The sequence below is a fragment of the Ictalurus punctatus genome, chromosome 13, assembly GCF_001660625.3.
Source record: "Ictalurus punctatus breed USDA103 chromosome 13, Coco_2.0, whole genome shotgun sequence".
Taxonomy (NCBI): domain Eukaryota; kingdom Metazoa; phylum Chordata; class Actinopteri; order Siluriformes; family Ictaluridae; genus Ictalurus; species Ictalurus punctatus.
The window spans coordinates 2,894,608-2,919,784 of record NC_030428.2 but is presented as its reverse complement, the minus strand read 5'-3'; the positions used below and the strand labels follow the sequence as shown (position 1 = coordinate 2,919,784).

Below are 25,177 nucleotides of genomic sequence, written 5' to 3'. Positions count from 1 at the left end.
TTAGTTATTCGGTCGACCTTTCCCCAAGGCTTTTAAAATGTCTACTAACCTTTCTCAGTCCGTAGGTGGTGTCGATATTCATCTAGACGACTATGTATGTAAATTGCTTGATGTGTTGTATATGTGCTAAATTAAAATGACCTTCTAGAAATCCATAGAAAACATACTAGCAAACACAAAAGTAAAAAATTTATCTGATAAATACTATTAGAAGATATTTTTTAACTACATTCTGTGTGATGAACTTTAAATGATAAGATTCAGAGCTTTTTTAAATTAAATATCAACTATTTTTCATGCAGATTGTCAAGTCTAAACCAGTTGTTATTTTCACTTCATTAAGTCCATTAAGTTTAACAGTGGCTTCCTTTTTACCCTCTCTATGAGGAGCCTGTGTTTTTCTCAGCCCTCTAAATCTTCCTCTGTTTACTCATTCATTTATTCTCCATCTCCACTGCTCGCTCGCTCGCTCTCTCTCTCTCTCTCTCTCTCTCTCTCTCTCTCTCTCTCTCTCTCTCTCTCTCTCTCTCTCTCTCTCTCTCTCTCTCTCTCTCTCTCTCTCCCCACAGACAGGAATAAAGTGGGGAAGGGATTCTTGTCGCGTGGATTCCTCAATAGATCCCCTCTGCTTTTCCAATGTATCTTATTGTCTTGAGTCTGAAGGAGAAACGTAACAGACTCATATCTTCACAAACGCACATAAATGCACGCACACGCCCACACACCTAATACTCATTTTCTCTTTATGTCTCAATGTTCACAACCTTACACCATTTATTAGTATTTTTTAACTATTTTTTCATTTTGTGTCTATTTATTTATTTCTGTTGTTCTTTCTAATGTGTAAGACTGTACGAAACTTTGGCAGTACAAATGTTAATATTTGTTATTGCTAATAAAGCAACTTTTGAATTTGAATAAAGACAGAGAGAGAGAGAGAGAGAGAGAGAGAGAGAGAGAGAGAGAGAGAGAGAGAGAGACTAATATTATGACTAATCAGACAGTAGGACTAGTGAATGATGTTCAGGTGTGAACACATCCCTGCTTTCTTTGATTTGTTTTTCTCCTCCTTGATCAGCTCTTCCTGGAAGTTACAGTCATTTTTCTGTTATACTGGGACTGGACATGTAATTAATCACTGTGAGGTCACCAAGGAACGAGGATTTCAGCTGGGTCACTATACGCCGTGAATATAAAGTAGCCTAAAATGCTGGATAGCGGCCAGGTTGAATTTTAAGTGACCACTGTCCTAAAATATCTCTCTCTCTCTCTCTCTCTCTCTCTCTCTCTCTCTCTCTCTCTCTCTCTCTCTCTCTCTCTCTCTCTCGCTTTCTCTTTTTTGCTTTCTATCCTTTTTTTTCTCTCACTTTCTCCCTGTTTAGCCTCCATCAGCGTTTTGTGAGGACTGATCATTACATATGCAGTTTGTTCACTCCTCTTTCTGGGTTCTGATTCTATTGCCCACTCCAAAAACGCCCACTCTTCCGTCTCACTATAAAAGCGTGTGTCACTATCTAAGAGAGAGCGAGAAAAATAAAAAGTTGTTGATAAGGTATGCGTCCTCAGATCAATGAAGGGCCATGAAGTTCAAAGTCCTGTTGTGTTTCTGTTTCCTGAGTCATATAAAACAGGGTGAGTATTTCAAATGCGATCATCATTTTGTTCTGGTTAAATCAAACACGTAAGGCAGTGTTAGGTGGGATTTGTGGGAGTGTCTATATCGCAATGTGATTATTAGCATACAATCACAGTCAGTGGCAATGCACTTCAGTATATATATATGTATATATATATATATATATATATATATATATATATATATATATATATATATATATATATATATATATACTAATCTGTGCTAAAATAACTGTGTAAAGTAGGTAGAAATTTTATCCAGTTTGAGCACCAGAACTTGTCTACTTGTAAAAAATAAAATAAAATAAAATAAAATCTCTGACAGATAATATTGTGACAAATCAGCCATACATACATACATTTATTTGTTTGTTTATCTTGCTAAACATGTAATTGTTTTCTCCATATTCTCTCAAAGCAATGGCTATGTGCATATGATACATATATATCGTTCTCAGTTTGAGCTTAAGAATAATTTATGGAAAATGATTTATTTGCATACTGAACGAGCTACATTTAACACTATTCCTACCCTCATATTGACAACTAGGATCATGGTAACCCTGTATATACTATATGGAAGGGCTGGCATTTTTCTTTACCTGACATAAAGTATCATGTTATAACTGCTATGTCAGTTTTTGTATCCAAGAAAGAGTTTAATTTCAGTATTTTTCCATTGTATTTTATCACTTTAATCAATTTTGACCTATGTTGCTGATCTATCATATTATCTAAAGTCTGCAAATGTTCACTTAATTCTTGGCATGCAGCTACTTCATTGAGTCCCTTATCAGTGGTTACATCAATTTATTCAACACACCATGAATCCAATCTTAACTGTAAAAGTTCATTAGTATCGCACAGAACTGAAGCAATACTTACAATGTTTCATTTTGCTTGATTTGAAAGGTCAATTAGTTGACATTCATCATTTTTTCTCAAGTTTTTCAAAGTTTTTCTTTCACATCAAGATAGAGTTCATTTTCCTGATTTTTCCTTGTTTTTGCGTCAGGTTTTCATAGTAAACAAAATGCAGGAAGAATAACTACATGTCTAATAAACAGTGAGTGACTTCAAGTAGTTTAATAATTGACGAGAACAATAAATATTTGCTGGTAAGAAAAAAGAGTATGACGGTGTAATTTGCACTTGGAACTAAGTCAAGGACTTACGGTGTTACATCCCTTCGTTATGAGAGGTGATCAGATAACAACAATGTGTAATGGAAATACAGAGGTTAATGGCTCTTATCCTACTGTTGGTTAATCCAACACAACAGAAGTCATCAATTTTTTATTGTACTGAGCAGTGTGCAAATAGCGTTGTAATTCCACCTAGGCATATATAAAAACATCAGACAACTCTCATGTCTTTTATGAATAGGGCTTTAACTGGGCGGTAATGTTCAATGCTACTGTGCGTCAGATTGTGTATTTATGATCAAGTGTGAATCAAATTTGACTTTAAAATCTTGTTAGCTTGTGGTCTTGCTTAGTTGGTACACATTTTATGTGTATTAATTAGTTAAAAGAGAGAATACTTCTTTCTCTATGATCTTTCACAGTGCAATTATTTTTTTTCACCTCTGCTTATTTGACTATGTTACTATGGAATTTAGAACATGTTAATCATGAATATTAATTGGAAAAGAGCATGGCTTTTACCTTACAAATCCTAACTAAAGCGAGAAAGGTTCATTCAAAGTATATAAACCACACAAATGAGGTAATAGCAAAATTTCAGCTTGTGCAGCTTTCGTCAATTGTCGTGTAAATCAGTCCATCATTTTTGGTTATTTGTCCTTCTCTGCAAGCAAATATTTAATTTGTCTAGGTAAAAAAATATATACACCATAACATAATATATTCTCATATCAAGATAAGATTGAGTACATAGTATCTTAGAGTTTTAAAGACATTACAGACATACATGTAAATGTTTCTTAATAATATTTGCTTCACTAATGAATACAAAATTAATAACAATCTAAACTGGCTACTAACAAGAAATGCCTAAAAACACGTACTGTAATTGTCACACAAATTCTTTTTTCTTTTAAATTTTAAATAAATATTTTCATTTGTTTATTGAATGTATTCAAATGAAAGAAGTGAATGCATTTTTTTATCTGTTCCTTTTTCCTGTTCATTATTTGTAACTATATCTAATTGTAAATCCATAACTGCTGAATTGAAATAAATAATATGTAAATATCTCAATTTAACAGATACTGATTGCTCACCATTTTGTAACAGGTTAAAGTGCTCTTCATGCTGTGGACAAATTTGGCCACACATTTTTAACCATTCCTGTCTGCACATACAGGCTTATATCTTTTCCAAGTCAGGAAAATCAAATGAGTTTTTATTGTTATTCCTATATATGGCTTGTTGTAGCGACTCTGCAGCAGCAGGAAAAGCACAGACACAGACAGTGGGAGTGCAGAAGGGGCATGGGATGCTATCTCCAAGTGCAGAGGCAAGTAAAGGATGTATTGAAATGGAGCGTGGTGGCGGTCGCGGTTGGCAGGGTGGTGTGGTATGGACCGTCAGCAGGATGTGGTGGTGGGAGGTCCGGAATTCTTCCATGGGTAGTGCGGTTAAAGAATCAGCAAATGTTGTGGTCACAGCACCCTTTTATCCTCTCCAGTCTCCTCTGAGAGGGTGAGGAGGTGCAGTGATTAGCTCTCCCCAGTCATGCACCATTCCTCCATTCCACCTCGTGGCCATGTGTTCTCCTGTGGTCCATGACAGTAGTGTAGAAACTGTAATTTTTCTCATACTTGGCTGTTGTAGTTCACTGGGCCCACCCATTTGAGAATCGTGTACGGGCCGGCCCCTGCCAGTGGGCCAGGAATTTGCAATTTGCCCTTGGCAGCAGGAGGAGCACCCAGTCACCTGGCTGAGATTGGACTTGTCGGCTGTAGATCCGTTTCTGTTCTGCTTGTGTTTCCTTCATGTGTTGTTTCTCAATGGGAGCTACCCGGTCGATCTGATCCTGCATGCTTTGGACATACTCGATTACAGAACAGAACAGGGATAGCTGCTCCTTCCAGGCTTCCTTAGCCACATCTAGAGTCCTCGGGGTCTCCTTCCAAAGAGAAGCTCGACCAGGATGAAGCCTGTGGATGCATCTTGGATTTTCCCATTTTCTCCCTTCCTGGTCTACCACCTGCTGCAGCATTCTGTTCAGCATTTGGTTCAATCTTTTAAGCAGCCGTCTGTTTATGGGTGTTAGACAAACATCCTAATTTGCTTAGCCTGCAATAACTGACAGACATCAGACAATAACTTGGAAACAAAGGGCGTACCTTGGGCACTTAAGAGGACCTTGAAGATCCCTACTTAGCTGAAAAGGAGGAAAAGTGGCATTGTTCCAGGAGGTGGCCTTCCGGAGTGGGACTTCCTCTGGGTACTGGGTGGCATAGACCACAATCACTAATATGTACTCATATCGCCATGCAGATTTTGGTAGCAGCCCTCATGCCCACCCTTTGAAAGGGAACGCTAATGATGGGAAGTGGAATGTGTGAGGAAAGTGTGAACTTCTGCTGGCATAAGTTACATACTTCTGCATCCATGCCAGGCCTGCTTATTTTGAGTATCCCTTTTGCAAAGTCCTGTACATATGTTTCATATTTTCTTTTTTATTATTATAAGTTATTTTTATTTCTATTCAGTCAGATTTTTAAAATTATTTTAATTTAGTATTTAATGCGCAGTTTAAAGAGGAATAGGCCAGGTTTTCATTTCACTGCAAGTTATATATGGTATATTATTGTGTGTGTGACAAATAAAAATCTTGAATCTTGGAAGCAGTCCTTTAGTTTTTTGAGGGTGTTGCAGGCCTCCAGGTGGATGCCTAGTGGGCAAGAGTGGGCCAGGTGCATCAGCAGGTCGATTTTGGATTGGGCGACAACCAGGAGGTCGCATGCTTGCCCCCAAAACTGGGTGTGATAGTAAAGCAGGCCCTTCCTTTAACAGGAAATTCAAGTTGGGCAACGCCTAGTTGCCCTGCTGATTCTCTCCCTCAATCTTAACACCTGCCCCCTAGTGTTTCAGATGGTCATCCTCCTGCTCCTGTCTAAAACTGCCCTCCGTGGCTGCCTGGTATTACACAGAGGAGAGCAGGTTACTGTTATTGTCAGACTCATCCTCTGCTCCTGTGTCAGTGCTGTCCCCTTCCTCCTGGGCCAAGTATGCTGGGCAAGCCAGGGCTGGGTCCTATTGAGGTCATCTCTGCCATCTGTGGGCTTTCATGGCCCTCAGGATTGAAGGTGGCACTGCAGGGAACCGTAGTCAATCTCTCTTTCCCTTGCTCTCCCTTTCTCTTTCTATTGAGGTACACATGCTACTCCTGAGATGCCAGTGATCCTGACCCCTTCTGCTCTCTAGACCTGTCTAATAGATCATGATGACCTACTTCTGGTTGGAGTTCTCATCAATTAGAAGTCACATGCTGCTGCTGAGGATGCCGCACATGGTGCAGCCTAAAGCTCGTTGAGATTGCTGAGGATGGTACCCCTTAAAAATCATAAGATAGCTTTGGACCTCAATTCATATGAACAGTTATGGTATGATGGCTAGGACTACAATTGCCACAAACAGATTTGCACTCAAGTATCCATCAGTGAACAGTGGAGAAGTTCAACAAAACAGACTTCATGTAAAAGGATTTTACATGTGTAAGCCATTTTCCTGGTTACACAATTGCACTATTTGACCATGTGGTATTAGCATATTTATAGAAAGGATTTACTTATTTATAATCACACTTTCTGTTGTTACCCAGATGAGGATGGGTTCCTTTTTGAGTCTGGTTCCTCTCAAGGTTTTTTCCTCATATTTTCTCAGAGAGTTTTTTGTTGCCACCTTCACCTTGCTCATTACTGATAAATTCATACATTTAAAAAATACATTTAAAGTGCTACACAAATAAAACTGAATTGAATTGAAAGTGGAGGGACATGTAATTCAGAGATCAATGAATGATAATGGCCACTCACCTCTTCAATTCCCAACCTAGACCTCAGAGGCAGGGACCTCCTAGACATCCTCATACACATGAGACCAAAATACTCCCGCACACCCTAATGTCCCTAATGGGTAGGTCGGGGTGACAGTGCTGCCCAGGCCTATAATGGCTTAAATGGGTGTGCCATCTAATTTCATTGTGATGGTGGGAGCTTGGGGCTGAGAGCAAGCTTGGACAGCACAGCCAGCTAGTCAAGGCTTGTTGGTGCATGGGAGGTGGTAGCAGGGGGTCATCAGGGGTGTTTGGCTGGTTCGGCTTGGACATGAGTTTCTACAGTGGTTTGACATAGTCGGGGCAGCCTTACTAGTCTCTTCTCTTATTGCCTTTGTGCCAGGGTGGGGCATCATGGCCGAGGCCAGGGAAGTACTCTCTCTGGAGTGGCCAGAGCAGATTCCAGTGCCTCAACAATTTCCTTGGAGGTTCCAGAAGACCACATGCCAACTGACTTGCATTCCTCTGGTGGTAGACATCTTAGGAACCAGTCCATGGCCACCCGCTCAGTTACCTCAGCCTCTTTGATTACAGCCACCTCTTGGTTGTACACAGTAGGGTGTCCAGCTGGTTCCTCGGGGTGACCCCGGTCTTATGCTGTAGGCCCATTTGGTAAATTCCACCACCGTGTTGGTGTGGTATAATCCATAGCACACTAGGATCTCTTCCTTCAGTCATAGTTGGCAGCATCCACTGGCTGGAAGGCATAGTAGGCCAGCTAGGCTTGGTCCAAGAGGAGGGGTGCTATTATCCTGCCCTGGTCCCCATTAGGCCAACCTTCACAGGAGGCAATCCGTTCAAAAGTGTGCAAGTAGGCCTCTACATCGTTGTCCGCTCGGCTAGAAGACTTTGTGTGTCTTGACAGGAGACGAGGAGAGGGGTGGCTGTGGCCAAATTCAGGTTGAGATGGGATAGCAGTTCCTCTGGGGCTGCTTGGAGCCCTCCTGACAGTTCCTAGGTGACACCCTGCTGGTGCAGGTTGGTCTCTAGCAGGTGTTTTAGAAGGGGGTCAACAGAGAGGGTTGAGTCAGGGTCCATGCTGAAATGTTGCTGTCCATTCAGCACCATAGTGGCAGTAGTGTGAGGAGCATGTAGCAGATTGCGCATGTGGTATGGAGGCCCACTGTCACATAGCATACATTGGAATGAAATGTAGTTTCTCCAGGACCATGGTAAATGGTAAAATGGTGCACTTATATAGCACTTTTATCCAAAGTGCTTTACACTGTGTCTCATTCACACACACACACTCACACACCAATGGTAGCAGAGCTGCCATGCAAGGCGCTAACTTGCCATCGGCAGCAACTTGGGGTTCAGTTTCTTGCCCAAGGACACTTCGGCATGTGGAATCACGTGGACGGGAATCAAACAATTAAGTCTCACTGTTAGCTCCTAAAAAGTAAAATGCAAGAGCTTCTTGTCTCACCCACCATTTTCCAGACATGATCAGTGGGAAATCTGATGTAGAAGTAATGGAGACAGCAAATGGTGGACTCAGCGTTCCAGATGCAATGTGGCCATATGAACCTGAGCTTCTGAGTTACAGAAGAGACTCATGGCTAGTGATCTATAAGATTACCAGTGTCATGGCTTTGATGGCAGTATTAGCATGAAAGTTGAAGCATTAGAACCTGAGCAAAGTGTGTCACTCTAGTTAGAGATGAACCAATGGCTAAATCTCAGCAGATATTCGAACAGCATTGTGGGTAATGTACAGATGTGGCCATTAAAAATGCACGTCAAAGGAAACGGGATCCTACGATTTCATTATCACTCAGAATCATGCGTGATCTGCGGGCACAGGAAATACAAGACCAGTAGGGGGCAGTCATGTTTCATTGCAATAAACACGAATTGCTAGTAGATACAGTAGTTCTGCCTGGACATATACTGTATACACATATATTCTTTTACCAACCCAACTTGTACTGAAGCCCATGATCTGTTTGTGCTTGGCCCGCGGATCTGTAAACCTCTCTCAGAACCGTTTTGCAATAAGCAGCAGAGCACCTTAAACATTGTCGAGCTTGAAAAGAATGGAATGTGTGGTCGGTTAGATTTAAGAAAAACTATTACGTATGGTTTACATAAAAAATATTACATTTCTCATTAACACTTACAATAAACCTAATTCAAACAAGTGTCTAATTACAAGAGTGGGTGTGGTGGAAAAGTTATCCAAAGTTTAAACCAAATTTAATTTATTTAATCATAGTATAAATCTTTTGCATCACTGGACATCAGATATTGCCTAGAAATATTCATATCCAAGTCATTCTGGGTGCATTATGCTTTGGCTATTATTCAGTCAAGCTACAAGCACTTACAAAGCAATCAATCAGTGATTGAAGAAGAGTAACATTCACTGAACATAGAACATCAATCAACTCAAATTGTTTTCTTCTAATATCTGTTGTAACATTATGTAATTCCTTTGTTTCAAAGTTGTGGTTTGTACGTGAGTGATGTTTAATTATCTCCGTCCATTTCTGTCTTCTGCCTCCCAGTATTTCCCACAGAGATATTTGTTCATCTGAGCTCCACCGTTGTCCTGCCCTGTTCGTTCCATCTTCCGGACAACGATGAGCTCCTCACCATCACCTGGTTCTTCAACGGATCCGTCATTGCATCCAATAATCAAACAGGAAGTGAATATAACCTGACAACGTCAGCTAGTGGATTCAATGGATTTTTTCCCCAGACGGTGTATAATGCTACTCCACACAATCAGGGGGTGTATGAGTGCCATGTAAAGAGCAATCTAACCAATTACGTCAGCAATGTCACACTGATCATTTTGGGTAAGTTATATGATTTACATATCACTGTGAGGATGATTCCATGATTTGTGCCTTGTATTTCTTAATTATCTTTTAACGAAATAAAGCTTTTATTTTATTTTTACATTTATTTTACCGTCTTAGGCAGCAATATCCTTTTACAAGATAACAGAGGCTGCATTTTGCTCTTAAATGAGTAACAAGGTTGAATTTTTTAGCTTAGAATTTGCAAAAACACCAAATAACCAAAATGTGGTTACCTAACATCCATGTTAATGGCATAAAGACAGTAAGGACATTCTAATTATTCACTAATTATACACATTTTTAATAATTTATTTTCAATCTATAATTTGGGTAAAAGGGTTGTCTGTCAATATTACAATATTTCATATAAAGCAAAAAGAATTAAAAATTTTCTTCACTTGATCTTCAGAAAATTCCAATGACTTGTGGAATATTCCAAAATATTCCAAATATTTCACAGGGGTGAATGGGTTCAGGTAACTGGGTTGAGTTTTGGAAACAGGTTTTTAGACATCAGAAAAAATTTCAAAACCTATCATGGATGACTCATGGACAAGAATATTATCTTTTAAATATACTTTACATATATATTTGTATATTTCATTTCAGTGGTGCACAAATGGAACCCCAATTGTGGAATCAGCCATGAAATCTATATTCCTATATAGAATAATCTAATCTATATAATCTATATAAAAACACACATAAGCGTAGAGAAGAAGAGACATAAGATACAGACATAACATAATGTCCAGCAGCAGCAAGTAATGATGACTTGACTTCTGATAGAATTTTGAAGATGTTTCATCACTATACTGAGAAGCTTCATCAGTTCTAGGATATGCGCTACAACAAGTCTAGTCACTTAAAATGACCTGGACAATTAAACACTAACATAGACAAAGAACGGATTTCTAATCCAGTGAGCAGCAGTTCTAAGCTTTGTTGATCAGAGAATAATGTCTAGACTGGTTCAGTCTGACAGCAAGTCTACAGTAACTCAAATAACCTTTTTCCAATCTTTTCCAAACTGTCTAGTTTCAGTGAACCTGTGCCAACTGTAGCCTCAGATTCTTGTTCTTGGCTGATAGCAGTGGAACCTGATGTGGTCTTCTCTAAATGTTTAACACGTTGTACATTCTGAGATGCTTTTCTGCTCACAACAGTTATAAAGAGTGGTTATTTGAGCTACTTTAGCCCTTCTGAGAGTTTGAATCCATCTATCCGTTCCCGTTACTGACCTCTCTCATAAACAAGCTGTTTCTAATCAAAGACCTACTGCTCACTTTTTTGTTTTGATTTATCGTTTGTTTGTTTTCTCACCATATTGTGTAAACTATAGAGACTGTTGTGTGTGAAAATTCCAGGAGACCAGCAGTTTCTGAAATACTCCAACCAGTCTGTCCGGCACCAGCAACCATGCCATGGTTAAAATGGCTGATTGGATAAATATATGAATGTGCAGGTATACACGTTTTCCTAAGTCCCACTCTTCTTCATTCGCAGCTCCGCCGTCTGTATCCGTGCCTTCTCCAGAGGTGGTGTTGGGGCGAGAGAGCACAGTAGAGTGCTGGGCAAAAGGCTTCAGCCCTCCTAACATCACATTCTCCTGGACACGAGCAGGCAAAGTGATCAGAGATCCTCAAAAATCCATAACAAACTACACAGAGGATGGTCTATATGAGGGTCTCAGTCAGCTGGTTTTCTTTCCTGAACTTGCTGATCGAAACATTACATACGCCTGTGTGGTGAACCATGAAACGCTGGAGAAACCACTTGTGAGAGAGTTCAGAATAAACATCACCAGTGAGTTTCTATTATTACTAATAGCCTAGGGATCATCACTGGAGTCTATATGTTTGAAGTGTGTCTTTCACTTTATTCATATCTTTTGCAGGAACATGTAAAAAGAAAACCTTTAAAAAGGGAAGCGACATTTTAACAATTTTTTTTTCTTTTATAAAGTAGTAGTCAATGATAAATTATACATTTTTCATGAACCTAACTTCTGAGTTAAAGTATGAAAGCTTGTCAGATAAGGATGAAAAGGGAGACGGGAAACCAAGTTCACCGGCTGCATCTTTTACACGAAGGTACAAATCAATGTGAGCTAGCTAGCCAGCTAGCTGACAGACTATCAGTGAGCGTGACTTCATCGGGATTTATTTCCGCAAAGTAAACAAATTATTTGGCCGTGTTATGTCAGAAATGTCAGTTATTTGATATTAATTTCTTATTTATAAAATTGTTCTATATAAAAGCAATAGCAATTGAAGCGGTTATACTGAAGGTCTGTGGCCTCATGCCTATGGCTATGCCGATAACCATGCCGATATTCAGTATAACCACACTCTCGCTTGTGTGATATTGCTTAATTATATCACAGCACTGGTGAATTCTCTGTTCTGGGTGTGTCAGAAGGTATTAGTTCAAATGAAAAGCAGCTCTGACAGTATCAGTGTTGGCTGTGAGAAAAATCATTTCTAGTAACAATTTACACAAGGGCTTGTATGGCAGACATGCCACTTAAACAGAATAAAAACGTATATAGATAAAGCAGTTCCTTTAAGTTTTCTCACATAGGAGAGTCTTCAGGACAGAGGGCTTTGCTTTTTACAGTTTAAAAGTAACCATAAACAGATAAAAAAATATATATATATGCCGTGGTGATTTTTTTTATGCTGTGGTATAAGAGGAATAGGATATGTTGTTATTGGAATGTTATTGGACCAGCATGCCCTGTTCCGTTTTATTATACCATGTTAACAGTTTCTTTTAAATATTAAAACAATGTGTCATAATCTGTTTATAGTTACAGTTAATGTTGCAGAACATCCTTGAAGCAAGTTAGTTCCTGTTATCATCTATAAACTTTAATCCTGATGTTATCTTAATCTTATGTACATGTTCATATACAGTATCATCCCATTATATATGTGTGTGTGGGACGGGATGACACGACACTAAAATTCGTCTGACCTCCTTTCTTTCAATCTTCTTACTTTTCCTATCTTCCAGTCCTTCCCAAAGTCACCGTGTCTGTTGTGCCATCCTCTTCACGCTCATCCCCACTCACTTTAGCGTGCGAAATCAACGGATTCTACCCACAGAATGTATCTGTGATGTGGCTCAGGAATGGCACTGTCCTGTCTGAGACTCCTCAGATCCAACAGAACAATGATGGAACGTACAGAATGACTCGCTTTCACACTCTCAGCTTAGACGAGAGAGAGACAGCCGGACAAGTGCAGTGTGTAGCTCAGCAACGTCATGTGTCCCAACCAGTTTTGAGCTCCATCGACCCATCAGCTGCTGATTCCTTGGGTAAGTTTCATAAATATGATTTTCACTTAATGATCTTTGTACCTGATTCCTGAAGAGCATCAGCATTGAGAACAGTGTTAAGACTGAGGTCATTTTTTTCATGTTTTATTCTCTTTTGTAATGTTTAATAAGTATTGGCTTCTCATCAGTGTTTTATTGTCCTTCTTTCTTAGTGCAGAAGCTTGTTCTGACTAAATCCGCAAAAGCCTCAGTGTCAATGATGATCATCTCCCTGGTACTTGTCCTACTGCTTTGCTTTGGCTTCTCCTGGAAGAGGAGAGATGGTGAGACAGCATGGAGAAACAAATGAACATGTTTCTAGTTTTTCCTGTCATTATAGAGGTTTGTGTTGCCACTGCTCAAACTTGGACGTTGGACGTCTGGGGTTGGATTGCTATGAATCTCTATACCAGGGACTAGGGGTGTCAAATTCATTTTAGGCAATGGGCCACAATACACAGTCCAATATCAAGTGGACAGGTCCAAAGAAATTTATTCGAATTTATTATTTGTGTTATTAGTAGACCAGTAACACATCAAAAACTGTGCAGTTTCAGTGACACTGTGCCCAAGGTAGCCCTGTTCTTCATCCACCTCAAGCTTTGGCATGTTATTGTGCTCCCAGTGTTGTGGACTCGAGTCACATGGACTTGACTTGGATGCAAGTCACAAATTTCGACTCAACTTTGCATAATCAAAGAAGACTTTTGACTCAACTAAAGTCCTTTGACTTGGAAAGACTTGATACATTGATACAAACCAAAGATTAAAAATGATACATATAACAGTGTGCAGTGAATCAACTATTATTTTTCTAATTTTCTAATATTAACTATTATAATTTTTGGCAAATCATCATTTTTCATTTCCAATATCAACGTTCAACCAGCCAATCAACTTTCACTTACGACAACAACAAAGTTGAAAGACTGCTCATTCACTGACTTCCGGGGGCACTTTTGTGGGAGCCATGCCCTTCGAAGATAGTCACTTTCACCTACAAAGATTATGATGCTTGCAACAACAAAAAAGGTTGCAACATGTAGAACCTGTGGTTTACACGTTGCAAAAAATATCGGGTGCAAAAGGAACTTAAAATGTTACATTTGAAGTTGCGCAATGATTGAAGTTGAGGTCAGTTTGGTCTTTTGCAAAAGTAATGCATCATAAGACCAAGTTAGTTCCTCTTATACCACACTCAGACATGCATTCTCTTGTTCACAGGTTCTCTCTTTCTCTCTCTCTCTCTCACTCAGACATTTCTGTCTGCAGAACAGCTGCTCACCATACAGTGTAAACAAAGACTAGAGTTGTGATGAAAAACCCAGTTTCTGAAATACTCAAGTTCTTTTGGAAAGATATATGTTTACATAGTCACACCTTTAACCTGCTAATGAAGACATAACATTTTGTCAGTAGTTGGGTTTATGGCCCTAAATTTGCTATATTTTGCCCCCTAGTGGAATAATCGAGACTTGTTTTTTTTTGTTGTTTTTTTTTATCTTTCAATTCAATTTCCACCCACAAGATGATTTTACCTTAGAACATGGATGAACCATATGTTTGACACCCCTGCTCTATACTTATGTACGGACTTAACAAAGAATTGCTATAACATCTCCAAATGCCTCTCTTCTCCTTGTAGAGAAGCAGAAAAGTTTAAGTGTGTCATGCATCATTCTGCCCCCGAGGGTGGTGGTAGGACAGAAAGGCCGGGTCACCATCAGCATAGAAGGCAGAAGAGCCGATCAAGTCCAAACTATCTGGTTTCTCAATGATGTCCCCATAGCAGATACATCTTACACAGGTAACTCTCTCCACTAACAAACGTTCAGAGGTAGCAATAAAATAATATTTAATGTGTTATTTAATTATAAAGAGTGTGTACATGTATGTCAATTAGCATGCAACAAAACACACACTCTCTCACAACAAGCATCAGTGCAGTCAGATCCTCAGTTACACCCAGATAAGAGTCAAACTTGTTTACATTCTCACTAGACGTCTAGACATTGATCCTATTCAAATACGGATTTACTGTATATGATTAACAATGTTAAAGAATTGTGAATGCAGACTATTGATTCATTTTGAGGGCTCCACTACGACCCTGACCAGGATAAAGCAGTGACTGAAGATAAATGAATGAATCATGATAATATCTAAACTGTGAAAATCATTAGCCAAGTAACATGGTATGAAAATTGTCAATGGGGACTAACGACAGACCATTACTCATCCTCTCTGTCTGTCTTTCTTCCTGTGGAGAAGAAAGCAATGGCTCAAGAAGTCACACTCCAAGGACATCCCATGTAACAGTGCTGTCAGAAAAAGCCCCTCTGCTGGCCGCTACTGCTCCAGGTTATTACAAACTGCACACGCGGAAGCCCCTGCACTCGACGGGCCCCACCAAACAGCTCCTTTCCTCCTTCACCTTCATCCCTAACCTGTCTGTTCATAAGGGGGCAGTCTTCAAATGCCAGATTTCCTATAAGGGGAAAGACAAGATAGTGATGGAGAGAGTGTCAGAGAAGTTTACTGTTCTGTGTAAGGAAGCAACTTGCTACATTTTCGATTTTTATATATTTCATATTTACCTGCAGTGTAACTTTTTCTTTCAAAAACAAGCAATTTAAAAAAAAATCTTATATGTTGTTTTCATGTACATATTCCCTTACTATTATTTTTTTTTTTGACTGTGTGCATTACTTTTCATTAATTAACTAATTCATTTTGTCCAGCACCACCTGAGGTCTCAGAAATCCGACTCTCAGAGCCAAATGAAGAGACAGGTATGAGGTGCACACACACACACACACACACACACACACACACACACACACACACACACACACACACACACACACACATACCAACCAAAAACATATCAGTAAAAGTCAATCATTTCTCCAGGTATTGTCACAATGACTGTCGAGGCCTCCCACTTCCACCCAGACATCATCACCTTCCGCTGGTTCTGTGAAGGGGGAGATTTGTGTCCTGTGGCTGTCCCCTCAGCCCTGGCAGCACCTCGTCCCGATGCCCAAGGCTTCTTCTCAGCCAGGAGCCAGTGCAGGTTACCCAAGACCGAGCTGGAGAGAGGAAAAACTGCAGTGTGGGTTACAGTCCATCACATGTCTCTCAAAAAGCCTATCACACGAAAGACCAGAGGTGAGATCATGCAAGCTAATGATGTATGTAAAAATGTCCTGTAAACATATACTGTACACTATATTATAACAGATATTATTTATTTGTTTGTTTGTTTGATTACTTTAGCTGTATATTTCTTTTAAGCTGTGAAACCTCTTGCACATATCCAGTGGTGTGTAACACTTTGTTCGTTTGTTTGTTAAATCATTGAATTAATTATTTATATTTAAATTGAGGCGTAAACCCTCTTACATACTGTGTATTCAGTGGTGTATAACTAGCGCATTATTTATTTATTTGTTTGCTTTTAGTCAGTTAGTTTACATGACAAACGTCTTACCTATATTCACTGACATGTAAATAACAGTTTCTTTCCTTCTTTCTTTAATCATTTACATATATACAGTATTGCGTAAATAACTATTATTTATTCATTTGTTTGTTTGTTTGCTTGCCTGCTTGCTTTGAATATTTAGGTGTAAAATTTCTTACATATATTCAGTGGCATGTAAACAACATATTTCTTCCTTTTTTTAAAATTTTGAATCATATTTATTGTGTATGTATTATTTATGCATGTATTTATTTATGCATTTATGCTCTAATGGCAGGAATTAATATACAAGTATGGCTGATAATATAGTTCCTTTCCTTCTCCTTGTACCAGGGTTCATAAAGAAGCCCACTGTATCAGAAATCATCTGCACTCGCGACCCAACAAGCCCACAAGAGGGACTTTTAACACTGGCTTGCAGCATTACAAGCTTCTATCCTCCTGACATTGCAGTGAAATGGTTGAAACGATGCAACAATGGGGAGATGGAAATTAAAAAAGAGGAAGGGCTGGTGGAAGTATGCGGGCCAATTCAGATGCAGCTGAGGACATTTAGAGCCATGGCTGTGCTAACGGAAGTGGAGAACGGGCTGAAGGATGTAGATAAGGATGGAAAGATTGTGTGCAGAGTAGAGCACTGCTCCCTCCTCGAGCCCATAGAACAAGTCTGGACAAACTCTCACTTTGGTAAGGCAGTCTCAATGTACATTGATGAAATCTGTCATGCAGGAATAGTTTAGAGTCCAAAAACCTACGCAATAATAATAGTTTTTATTTCATCAGTTTTCAAACACAAATACCTCATTCATCAATATACATCCAAATATATACTGCCTGATATCAGCAGCTATGTATGATCCTGTATCATATATCCTGCACCCTAATTTCTCCATCTGGGGATTAATAAAGTATTATTTTATCTTATCTTATCTTATCTTATCTTATATTGATGGCTGTACTAAATGGGTCAATAAATAAGATAAAAATGAATACTGTGTATTATGAGAGTACCAGTAATGCAAATGGTGATAAGTAAACAGTGTATAAACAGGACATGCAGATATACAGTGGCTTTCATAAATATTCACCCTCCTTTCTACATTCGTATTTAGGAGGACATCCACCAAAAGCCAGTAAAGAGGAGATTAGTCATAGAAGCAACTGAGAGGCCAAGGGTAACGCGCAGCATGATGCTACCACCACCATGCTTCACTGTGTAGATTAGGATAAATTAATCCTTCTACTAGTTTTGTCCTTCCTTACAGGAATTTTTCTTTCAGTACAAACAGATTTAAGTTCATATGAAGTTGGAGTCTTAGAGATTATGGCTGTACTACATAAAAATATTAATTTACTGTGTTTTATGTATTTACTAAAATAGTCTTGATTACTTTTCATGTGTTTCATGATCTTTCTTATCTATTCTTATCAGTGGCTCCTTCCATCCCTGCGTCCTTGTCTGTTAACTGGAATAATGATGGTGTGGGGGTGTTTTCCTTGTGCGTGTCTGGTGGCCTTCCACATCCCAAACTGCAGTGGGCTGCAGGGGGCTCCACTCTCACCCCACTCACCTCCAGAGAGACAGAGAAAGTGACAGACAAAGCAGGAAGAGAGCTACACAGTGTCTGTGCTTTGGTGAAGTCTGAAATACCACAAGGACGTGAAGCCAGCTTTCAAAATCTCCAAAATGGGCATCCATGTAGTGAGTAGGCTATACATGTGATCAGTTATGAGAGGTTATGGGATTAATTCTGTCTATTAAGGTCATTTTTAAATGTCTAGTAATAGTAAGTGAAGAAATCTGAACTTGTTTCGAGTCAAACATATTGTAGTGCAACATACAAGATAACCTAACGCAGTAGAGTTAACTTCTGTAACCTTATCACAATGCTCTCAGTGATCTTTGTCAGCATGTCTCGGCGATTTGTTCGATGCAGGGGAAACGGGGGAACCAGGGTTGGATGAAAAGTCCTTTATTTTTCTTGACAAAAACAAATAATGAATGAAAACTTGTTGAAATGAAACCTTACTATCGAATTTAACATAAAATGAGTTATTGTGAATTGGCGTGCAGGAGCATGGTCAAAAAAGGTGTGCTTCCCAGCTCTCCATTTCCATCCGCGCCTGTTGGAAGGTTAACCCACGTTATATGCACCTCCCACATCACACGTGACCCATGACCCAGGAGCAAACGCACCACCAGACCTCACAAAACACAACACAATCCCAAACAAACAGATCAAAAACAGCCCCAAAAGTCCAACTCCACAACAAAATGGCAAAATAGCTGTAACACAGCATCAGCATCTTAAAGACCATACAAGTATGTCATTATTTAAAAACTTTGTAAGATGAACCCAAAGGGATCATGTGGTCACTGCTGTAGACCCCAAGTTTTGAATTGGTCCAAAAGACCATGATACGGTTAAAACAGCAAAACCATTAGTGAATGAAGCTGTGTATAACAATACAATGGGCAATAATTCAAAATTTAATATTGATATTAAAATTTTAACACCATATCAATAAAAATGTATGATTCTTTCCACCCGTAGCTAGTTAGCAAGCTACTCATGCCTGTTTAAGAGTGTGATTACAGCAGTCTTTTAAGATTGTTACTTTTCACACTGTATGAGATGGTCCCTCTTGAATTCTATAGCAGATGATAATGTGTTCTCTGTGTCAAATGGCAATTACAGAAAATCGCATTGTCCTTATGTCATCAATCTGAGCTCAGTGAAAATGAGCTTGCATAAACATTTTATGCATAAACATATTTTTCCATTCGTACGGAAGTATAATAGTGCCAAATGTCCTCAAGGCAAAATGGCATGTTGAATTACATAAATGGAATAAAAACGTATCGCAATAACAGTATTTGATTTTTTCTGCCCAGCAATTTGACACAAATTGGGAAAAAAAAAACAAAAAAAAAAACACAGCAATATCAGTGCTTGAATTAGTTTCCTCTGCAATTCACTGGGTTTGTATATTTTGATCGAAAACAAAATTCCAGCATTCAAAATTCAATGCACACATATTCACCTTCCTAAAATACAGTTCCAAAATATCATTCAGGTCTTAACATCCGGGTCTCACAGGAAGAGCAATGGATTGCCGATACTACTATTCTAGTCTGCTAGGTTCATATTCTCCTGTGACGTGTCTGCACAATCCCACCACTAGGGGGTGGCCCAGAGTAACATGTTACAGTAGTATTGGCAATCCGTTGCTCTTCCTTTGAGACCCGGATGTTAAGACCTGAATTTTTGAGGTTGAAAAATAATGTGTTGAAATATTACCTGACAAACAATGAAGATGGTATTTTAACAACTGAATATTTTGGAACTGTATTTTAGGAAAATGAATATGTGTGCATTGAATTTTAAATGGTGGAATTTTGTTTTCGATCAAAATATACACACCCAATGAATTGCAGAGGAAACTAATTCAAGCACTTATATTGCTGTGAGGTTTGTTTGTTTGGCTTTTTTTTCAATTTGTGTCAAATTGCTGGGCAGAAAAATTTATGTAATTCAACATGACATTTTGCCTTGAGGACATTTGGCACTATTATACTTCCATATTGGTGGCTTTTACATGAGTGTCACAGCAACGCTCACACCCTGAGGTTTTAATAATAACATTCTAACACTTCTGCATTTGGTCACAATAGCACTAAAGTTTTACACTGTATGATTTGTAACACGATTTTGCTGTCACAGAAAAAAAGCACATCATAAAATAATTCTTTGGTGTGTGTGTGTTAAGATGGTCTTAGAACATGATCTACCAATGGTGCTACTGCTTGTTCAAATCTGTATGCATAATTGTTCAAATACAAGAAAATGATTGACACCTGCTCACTCTATTCTGTCATGAAGGGAAGTAATATTGAAATGTTGAACCCTAACAGCACAAAGAAGCAAAGATATTTTCTAGTATATCATTCTTCAATCATCTTCAGTAAAGCAATAATTACAGTGCATCCGGAAAGTATTCACAGCGCTTCACTTTCTCCACATTTTGTTATGTTACAGCCTTATTCCAAAATGGATTCAATTCATTATTTTCCTCAAAATTCTACAAACAATTCCCCATACTGACAACATGAAAGAAGTTTGTTTGAAATCTTTGCAAATTTATTAAAAAAAAAAAAAAAAAAAAAAAAAAAAAGCACATGTACATAAGTATTCACAGCCTTTGCCATGACACTCAAAATTGAGCTCAGGTGCATCCTGTTTCCACTGATCATCCTTGAGATGTTTCTACAACTTGATTGGAGTCCACCTGTGGTAAATTCAGTTGACTGGACATGATTTGGAAAGGCACACACCTGTCTATATAAGGTCACACAGTTAACAATGCATGTCAGAGCACAACAAAGCCATGAAGTCCAAGGAATTGTCTGTAGACCCCCGAGACAGGATTGTATTGAGGCACAGATCTGGAGAAGGGTACAGAAACATTTCTGCAGCATTGAAGGTCCCAATGAGCACAGCAGCCTCCATCATCTGTAAATGGAAGAAGTTTGGAATCACCAGGATTCTTCCTAGAGCTGGCTGCCCGGCCAAACTGAGCGATTGGGGGGGAAGGGCCTTAGTCAGGGGGGTGACCAAAAACCCGATGGTCACTCTGACAGAGCTCCAGCATGTCTCTGTGGAGAGAGGAGAACCTTCCAGAAGAACAACCATCTCTGCAGCACTCCACCAATCAGGCCCGTATGGTTGAGTGGCCAGACGGAAGCCACTCCTCAGTAAAAGGCACATGACAGCCTGCATGGAGTTTGCCAAAAGGCACCTGAAGGACTCCCAGACCATGATGAAACAAAGATTGAACTCTTTGGCCTGAATGGCAAGCGTCATGTCTGGAGGAAACCAGGCACCAATCACCTGGCCGATACCATCCTAAAGTGAAGCATGGTGGTGGCATCATCATGCTGTGGGGATGTTTTTCAGCGGCAGGAACTGGGAGACTAGTCAGGATCGAGGGAAAGATGAATTCAGCAATGTACAGAGACGTCCTTGATGAAAACCTGCTCCAGAGCGCTCTGGACCTCAGACTGGGGCGAAGGTTCATCTTCCAACAGGACAACGAACCTAAGCACACAGCCAAGATAACAAAGGAGTGGCTACAGGACAACTGTGAATGTCCTTGAGTGTCCCAGCCAGAGCACAGACTTGAACCCGATTGAACATCTCTGGAGAGATCTGAAAATGGCTGTGCACCGACGCTCCCCATCCAACCTGATGGAGCTTGAGAGGTCCTGCAAAGAAGAATGGGAGAAACTGCCCAAAAATAGGTGTGCCAAGCTTGTAACATCATTGTCAAAAAGACTTGAGGCTGTAATTGGTGCCAAAGGTGCTTCAACAAAGTATTGAGCAAAGGCTGTGAATACTTATGTACATGTGCTTTTTTTGTTTTTTATTTTTAATAAATTTACAAAGATTTCAAACAAACATCTTTCACGTTGTCATTATGGGGTATTGTTTGTAGAATTTTGAGGAAAATAATGAATTGAATAAATTTTGGAATAAGGCTGTAACATAACAAAATATGGGAAAAGGGAAGCGCTGTGAATACTTTCCAGATGCACTGTAAATAAGACCTAGGAAACAAGACTAGTCAATTGTGCAGTCCATAAGAAAAACGAGTCCAGTTGCTTCGAAGTCCTATAACTAGATTCCTATTTTATACTTCACAGCAATGTTAGACATCAGGGAAATAATGGAGAATTGTGCATTGGTACAAGCAATCATGTTACAAGGAACCAACTGTAGATAGAAGAATCAGTGTCATGTTGCCATGCCTAGTAAAATAAAACCATACTGAAAAGATTTGCTTGTATCTTTCTCATTTGTAAGTCGCTTTGGATAAAAGCGTCTGCTAAGTGAATAAATGTAATGTAAATGTAATATGTTTGTTTAATAGATTCTCAGTTTGCAGTATTGCAAAGTGAACATGAGACGACGTACAGTGAAAGAGGACAAGAGAAGCTAACAGAAACAGCTGCAATGACACCAGACTTCAAAGAGGAAACCACAAGAGATGCTGGACAGAATGAATTTGAGTCTTTGTACATAAACACAGTATATATGGGGGGAGAAGGAAGAGAGTCTCTGAGAGTCACAGTGGAGATTACCCATCCTGCACTTCACCTGCCTGTTTACTGCACCTGGACAGGTAACTGACATGTGGCTAACACGAGCATCATTTTATTACCGATATCTATTAAATCAGGCCATTTCTTTAGAGTTTATAGCGATTTAAATTCACCCAATATATTCTGTTTTTTTAATCTACACTCTAATACTCTGAAAGTATTGGAATGGCAAGGCCAATTAAATGTTTTTTTTGCTGTACACTGAGTACATTTGAGTTTGAGATCAAAAGATGAAAATGCGATGATGGATCAGAATTCCAGCTTTCATTCCCCGATATTTACATCTAAATGTGTTAAACAACTTAGCACATAGCGCCATTTGTTTGAACCCACCTATTTTTTAAAGTGATCAAAAATATTGGAGCATGTGACTGACAGGTGTTTCTTGCTGCCCAGTTAAATTGATTGTTTAAAGAATTAATAGCTCTGAATGCCTACTTTTGGTTTTAGCCCCAGTTTAGCCTCTGAAGATTGCATGTATTGTTAAAAGGATAAACCTACATGAAAACCAGAGAGCTGTCTATGGGAGAAAAGCAAGCTATTTTGAAAAAAAAAAATCTATCCTAGCCGTCTATCCTTGGGCACAGCCAATCCAACAATTTCATTCCTGAAAAAGAAAGAAACCACTGGTGTACTAACAACCAGACGTGGAACACGCTGGCCAAGGAAAACAACAGCAGTTGATGACAGAAACATTGTGAGAGCTGTGAACACTCACACCCCCACAAACAAAAACAAACAAAAACAAAACAGTGTAGCACTTCCCAGGTCCGGGTAGGGGATGAGTAAATTGGAGGCAGGCTTTATTCAAAAGGCGCTTTATTCTTTGGCTTTCGCGTTTCAGTGGTGTTATTTCATACTCACACATGCACGCACCCACAGCACTGTGCTGATTGGCTTCCTCTCTCTCTCTCTCTCTGTATATATATATATATATATATATATATATATATATATATATATACACAGAGAGAGAGAGAGAGAGAGAGTGAGAGAGATAGTAAAAACAATAGAATTAGCCTTGCTGCTCAAATACTCTCAGCGGGGACTATAGATTATAAGAATATAAATGATATTTATAGAAACACTCTTATTTTTTTACTTTGCTTAGGAATCTTCATAAAGACTGGGTGAATAAATAAGCATTGTGACTGTGTCTAAAGCCGCCTTTTTGTTCAGTATTAGAATTTTCCAAAATTACATGAATATCATATCTGTTATATATATATATATATATATATATATATATATATATATATATATATATATATATATATATATATATATATATATATATAAATTTTCAACCAAGCACATACAATTCTTACATTTTTAGAATTGTTCCTCTCTAACAAGTGTGTTAATAATTTGTTTTTGTACATATTCAAAATATTTTCCTAAATATGTGCTTTATGCTTTTGTTACAGAGCCTGAAGAGGGAGTACAGTCCTAATAATGAAGTAATATGCCTTTTTTTTTTTAAACTCCACTTACAGCATGTATTATTTTTCATTTATGTTAATTCTTATAATACTGTGTATTTCAGTTTTAGTACTAATGACTTAATTCTACAAAAGTGTCACATTATGAAGAATGTTCTGTACATGTTAAAGCTTGAATTTAGCTTGAATGTCAAAACAGCATGACAAGTTGTTTATCTGCATCTGTTTAATATAATACTGTTTATTGGTGGTATGTCCTGATGTCTAACACTAATGTAAATGCAGGGTGGGGGCTCGTTTATGTTGTGTATGCAATTCAGTTTTATTTGTATAGTGCTTTTAACAATGGACATTGTCCCAAAGCAGCTTTAAAGGAATATATGAATTCAGAATAAAAAACTTAAATGGATGTATTTGTCCCTAACGAGCAAGCCAGAGACGAAGTGTATGGCATGTTAGTTATAATAAAGTTGTTTTTTTTTGCAAAAGATAAGAATTTTGACCTATAGTGTCATTCTTAGACCTTGAGGAACTGGGCAGTGGCAGTTTTTTTTCTGTTATGAAGTATGAAACTGAATGAAAGTAACATAACTGATAAAAGTAGTTTTGTAAATGTGTTTACAGTTATAATTATTTATTCTTCACGCCCCTCTCAGAGCCCTCTCGAGTACTACTGAAGTGCCGTTTTCGAACGAGTCGACTCTTTGAACCGGATCCTTCAAATGAACGCTGGGAGCCGACTCCCACATCTGAAGCGCCATAATTAATGCTTTCTGCTGAAAATGTGTTCTGTGCTCAACAGTAAAGACTCCAGCGTTTTGCATTAGTGTATGTAGCAGGCACAGGAGTATAATATTGCAGGAATTTTCACCGTCTGTCAAGGCGACATGTAGCATGACGGTTTTATTTATTTATTTTTAAAAAAACAAACATTTTATAATAAAGACAATGCAAAGTATAGGCTAATGTTATGCACTTACTCAGATCAGAGCGTAGAGTACAGTAGATAAGAAAGATGAGTAAGATCAACGAGTTTGAACAGCTTTGAGGAAGGGAAATGCTGTGAAGAACCGAAAGAGTCGGCTCTTTTAGATGAGTTGAGCTGATTGATCTGACTCACTGAAAAGGGCTGAAATTTCCATTGCTAGGATTCGGGCTTCTCATGGTCTGTTAGTTCCAGTGAATAAGGCGTGGTTTCACACTTTCCCCAAAAAAAAAATTATGGAGAAAAAAAACAAAAAACAAATCTTATCTGCTTACTCTAACTGTGCAGTATCACCTCGCA

General features: G+C 38.8%; 1 protein-coding gene and 1 long non-coding RNA gene across 3 annotated transcripts; one reads left to right on the top strand and one right to left on the bottom strand.

Moving 5' to 3' along the window:
• Positions 1-1,503: 1,503 nt before the first annotated feature.
• On the top strand, positions 1,504-24,798 carry si:ch211-180a12.2 (uncharacterized). 2 transcript variants are annotated; one of them, XM_017482998.3, is made up of 13 exons: positions 1,504-1,632; positions 9,177-9,470; positions 10,983-11,282; positions 12,495-12,800; positions 12,974-13,084; positions 14,446-14,607; positions 15,069-15,347; positions 15,542-15,592; positions 15,714-15,971; positions 16,621-16,974; positions 17,720-17,989; positions 22,219-22,470; positions 23,878-24,798. In XM_017482998.3, the coding sequence occupies exons 1-13, from the start codon at positions 1,581-1,583 to the stop codon at positions 23,901-23,903; spliced, it is 2,715 nt and encodes a 904-aa protein (XP_017338487.1). In that variant the 5' UTR covers positions 1,504-1,580; the 3' UTR covers positions 23,904-24,798. The 2 variants fall into 2 exon arrangements, with proteins under 2 accessions (XP_017338487.1, XP_017338488.1); XM_017482999.3 differs by having other exon boundaries at positions 15,072-15,347; positions 23,878-24,793.
• Positions 15,203-25,176, bottom strand: LOC108273650 (uncharacterized). Its single transcript, XR_001814335.3, has 3 exons — positions 24,873-25,176; positions 15,766-15,892; positions 15,203-15,288 (listed from the first exon to the last, which is right to left on the bottom strand). It is a non-coding gene; the product is annotated as an uncharacterized LOC108273650 (long non-coding RNA).
• Position 25,177: the final 1 nt, after the last annotated feature.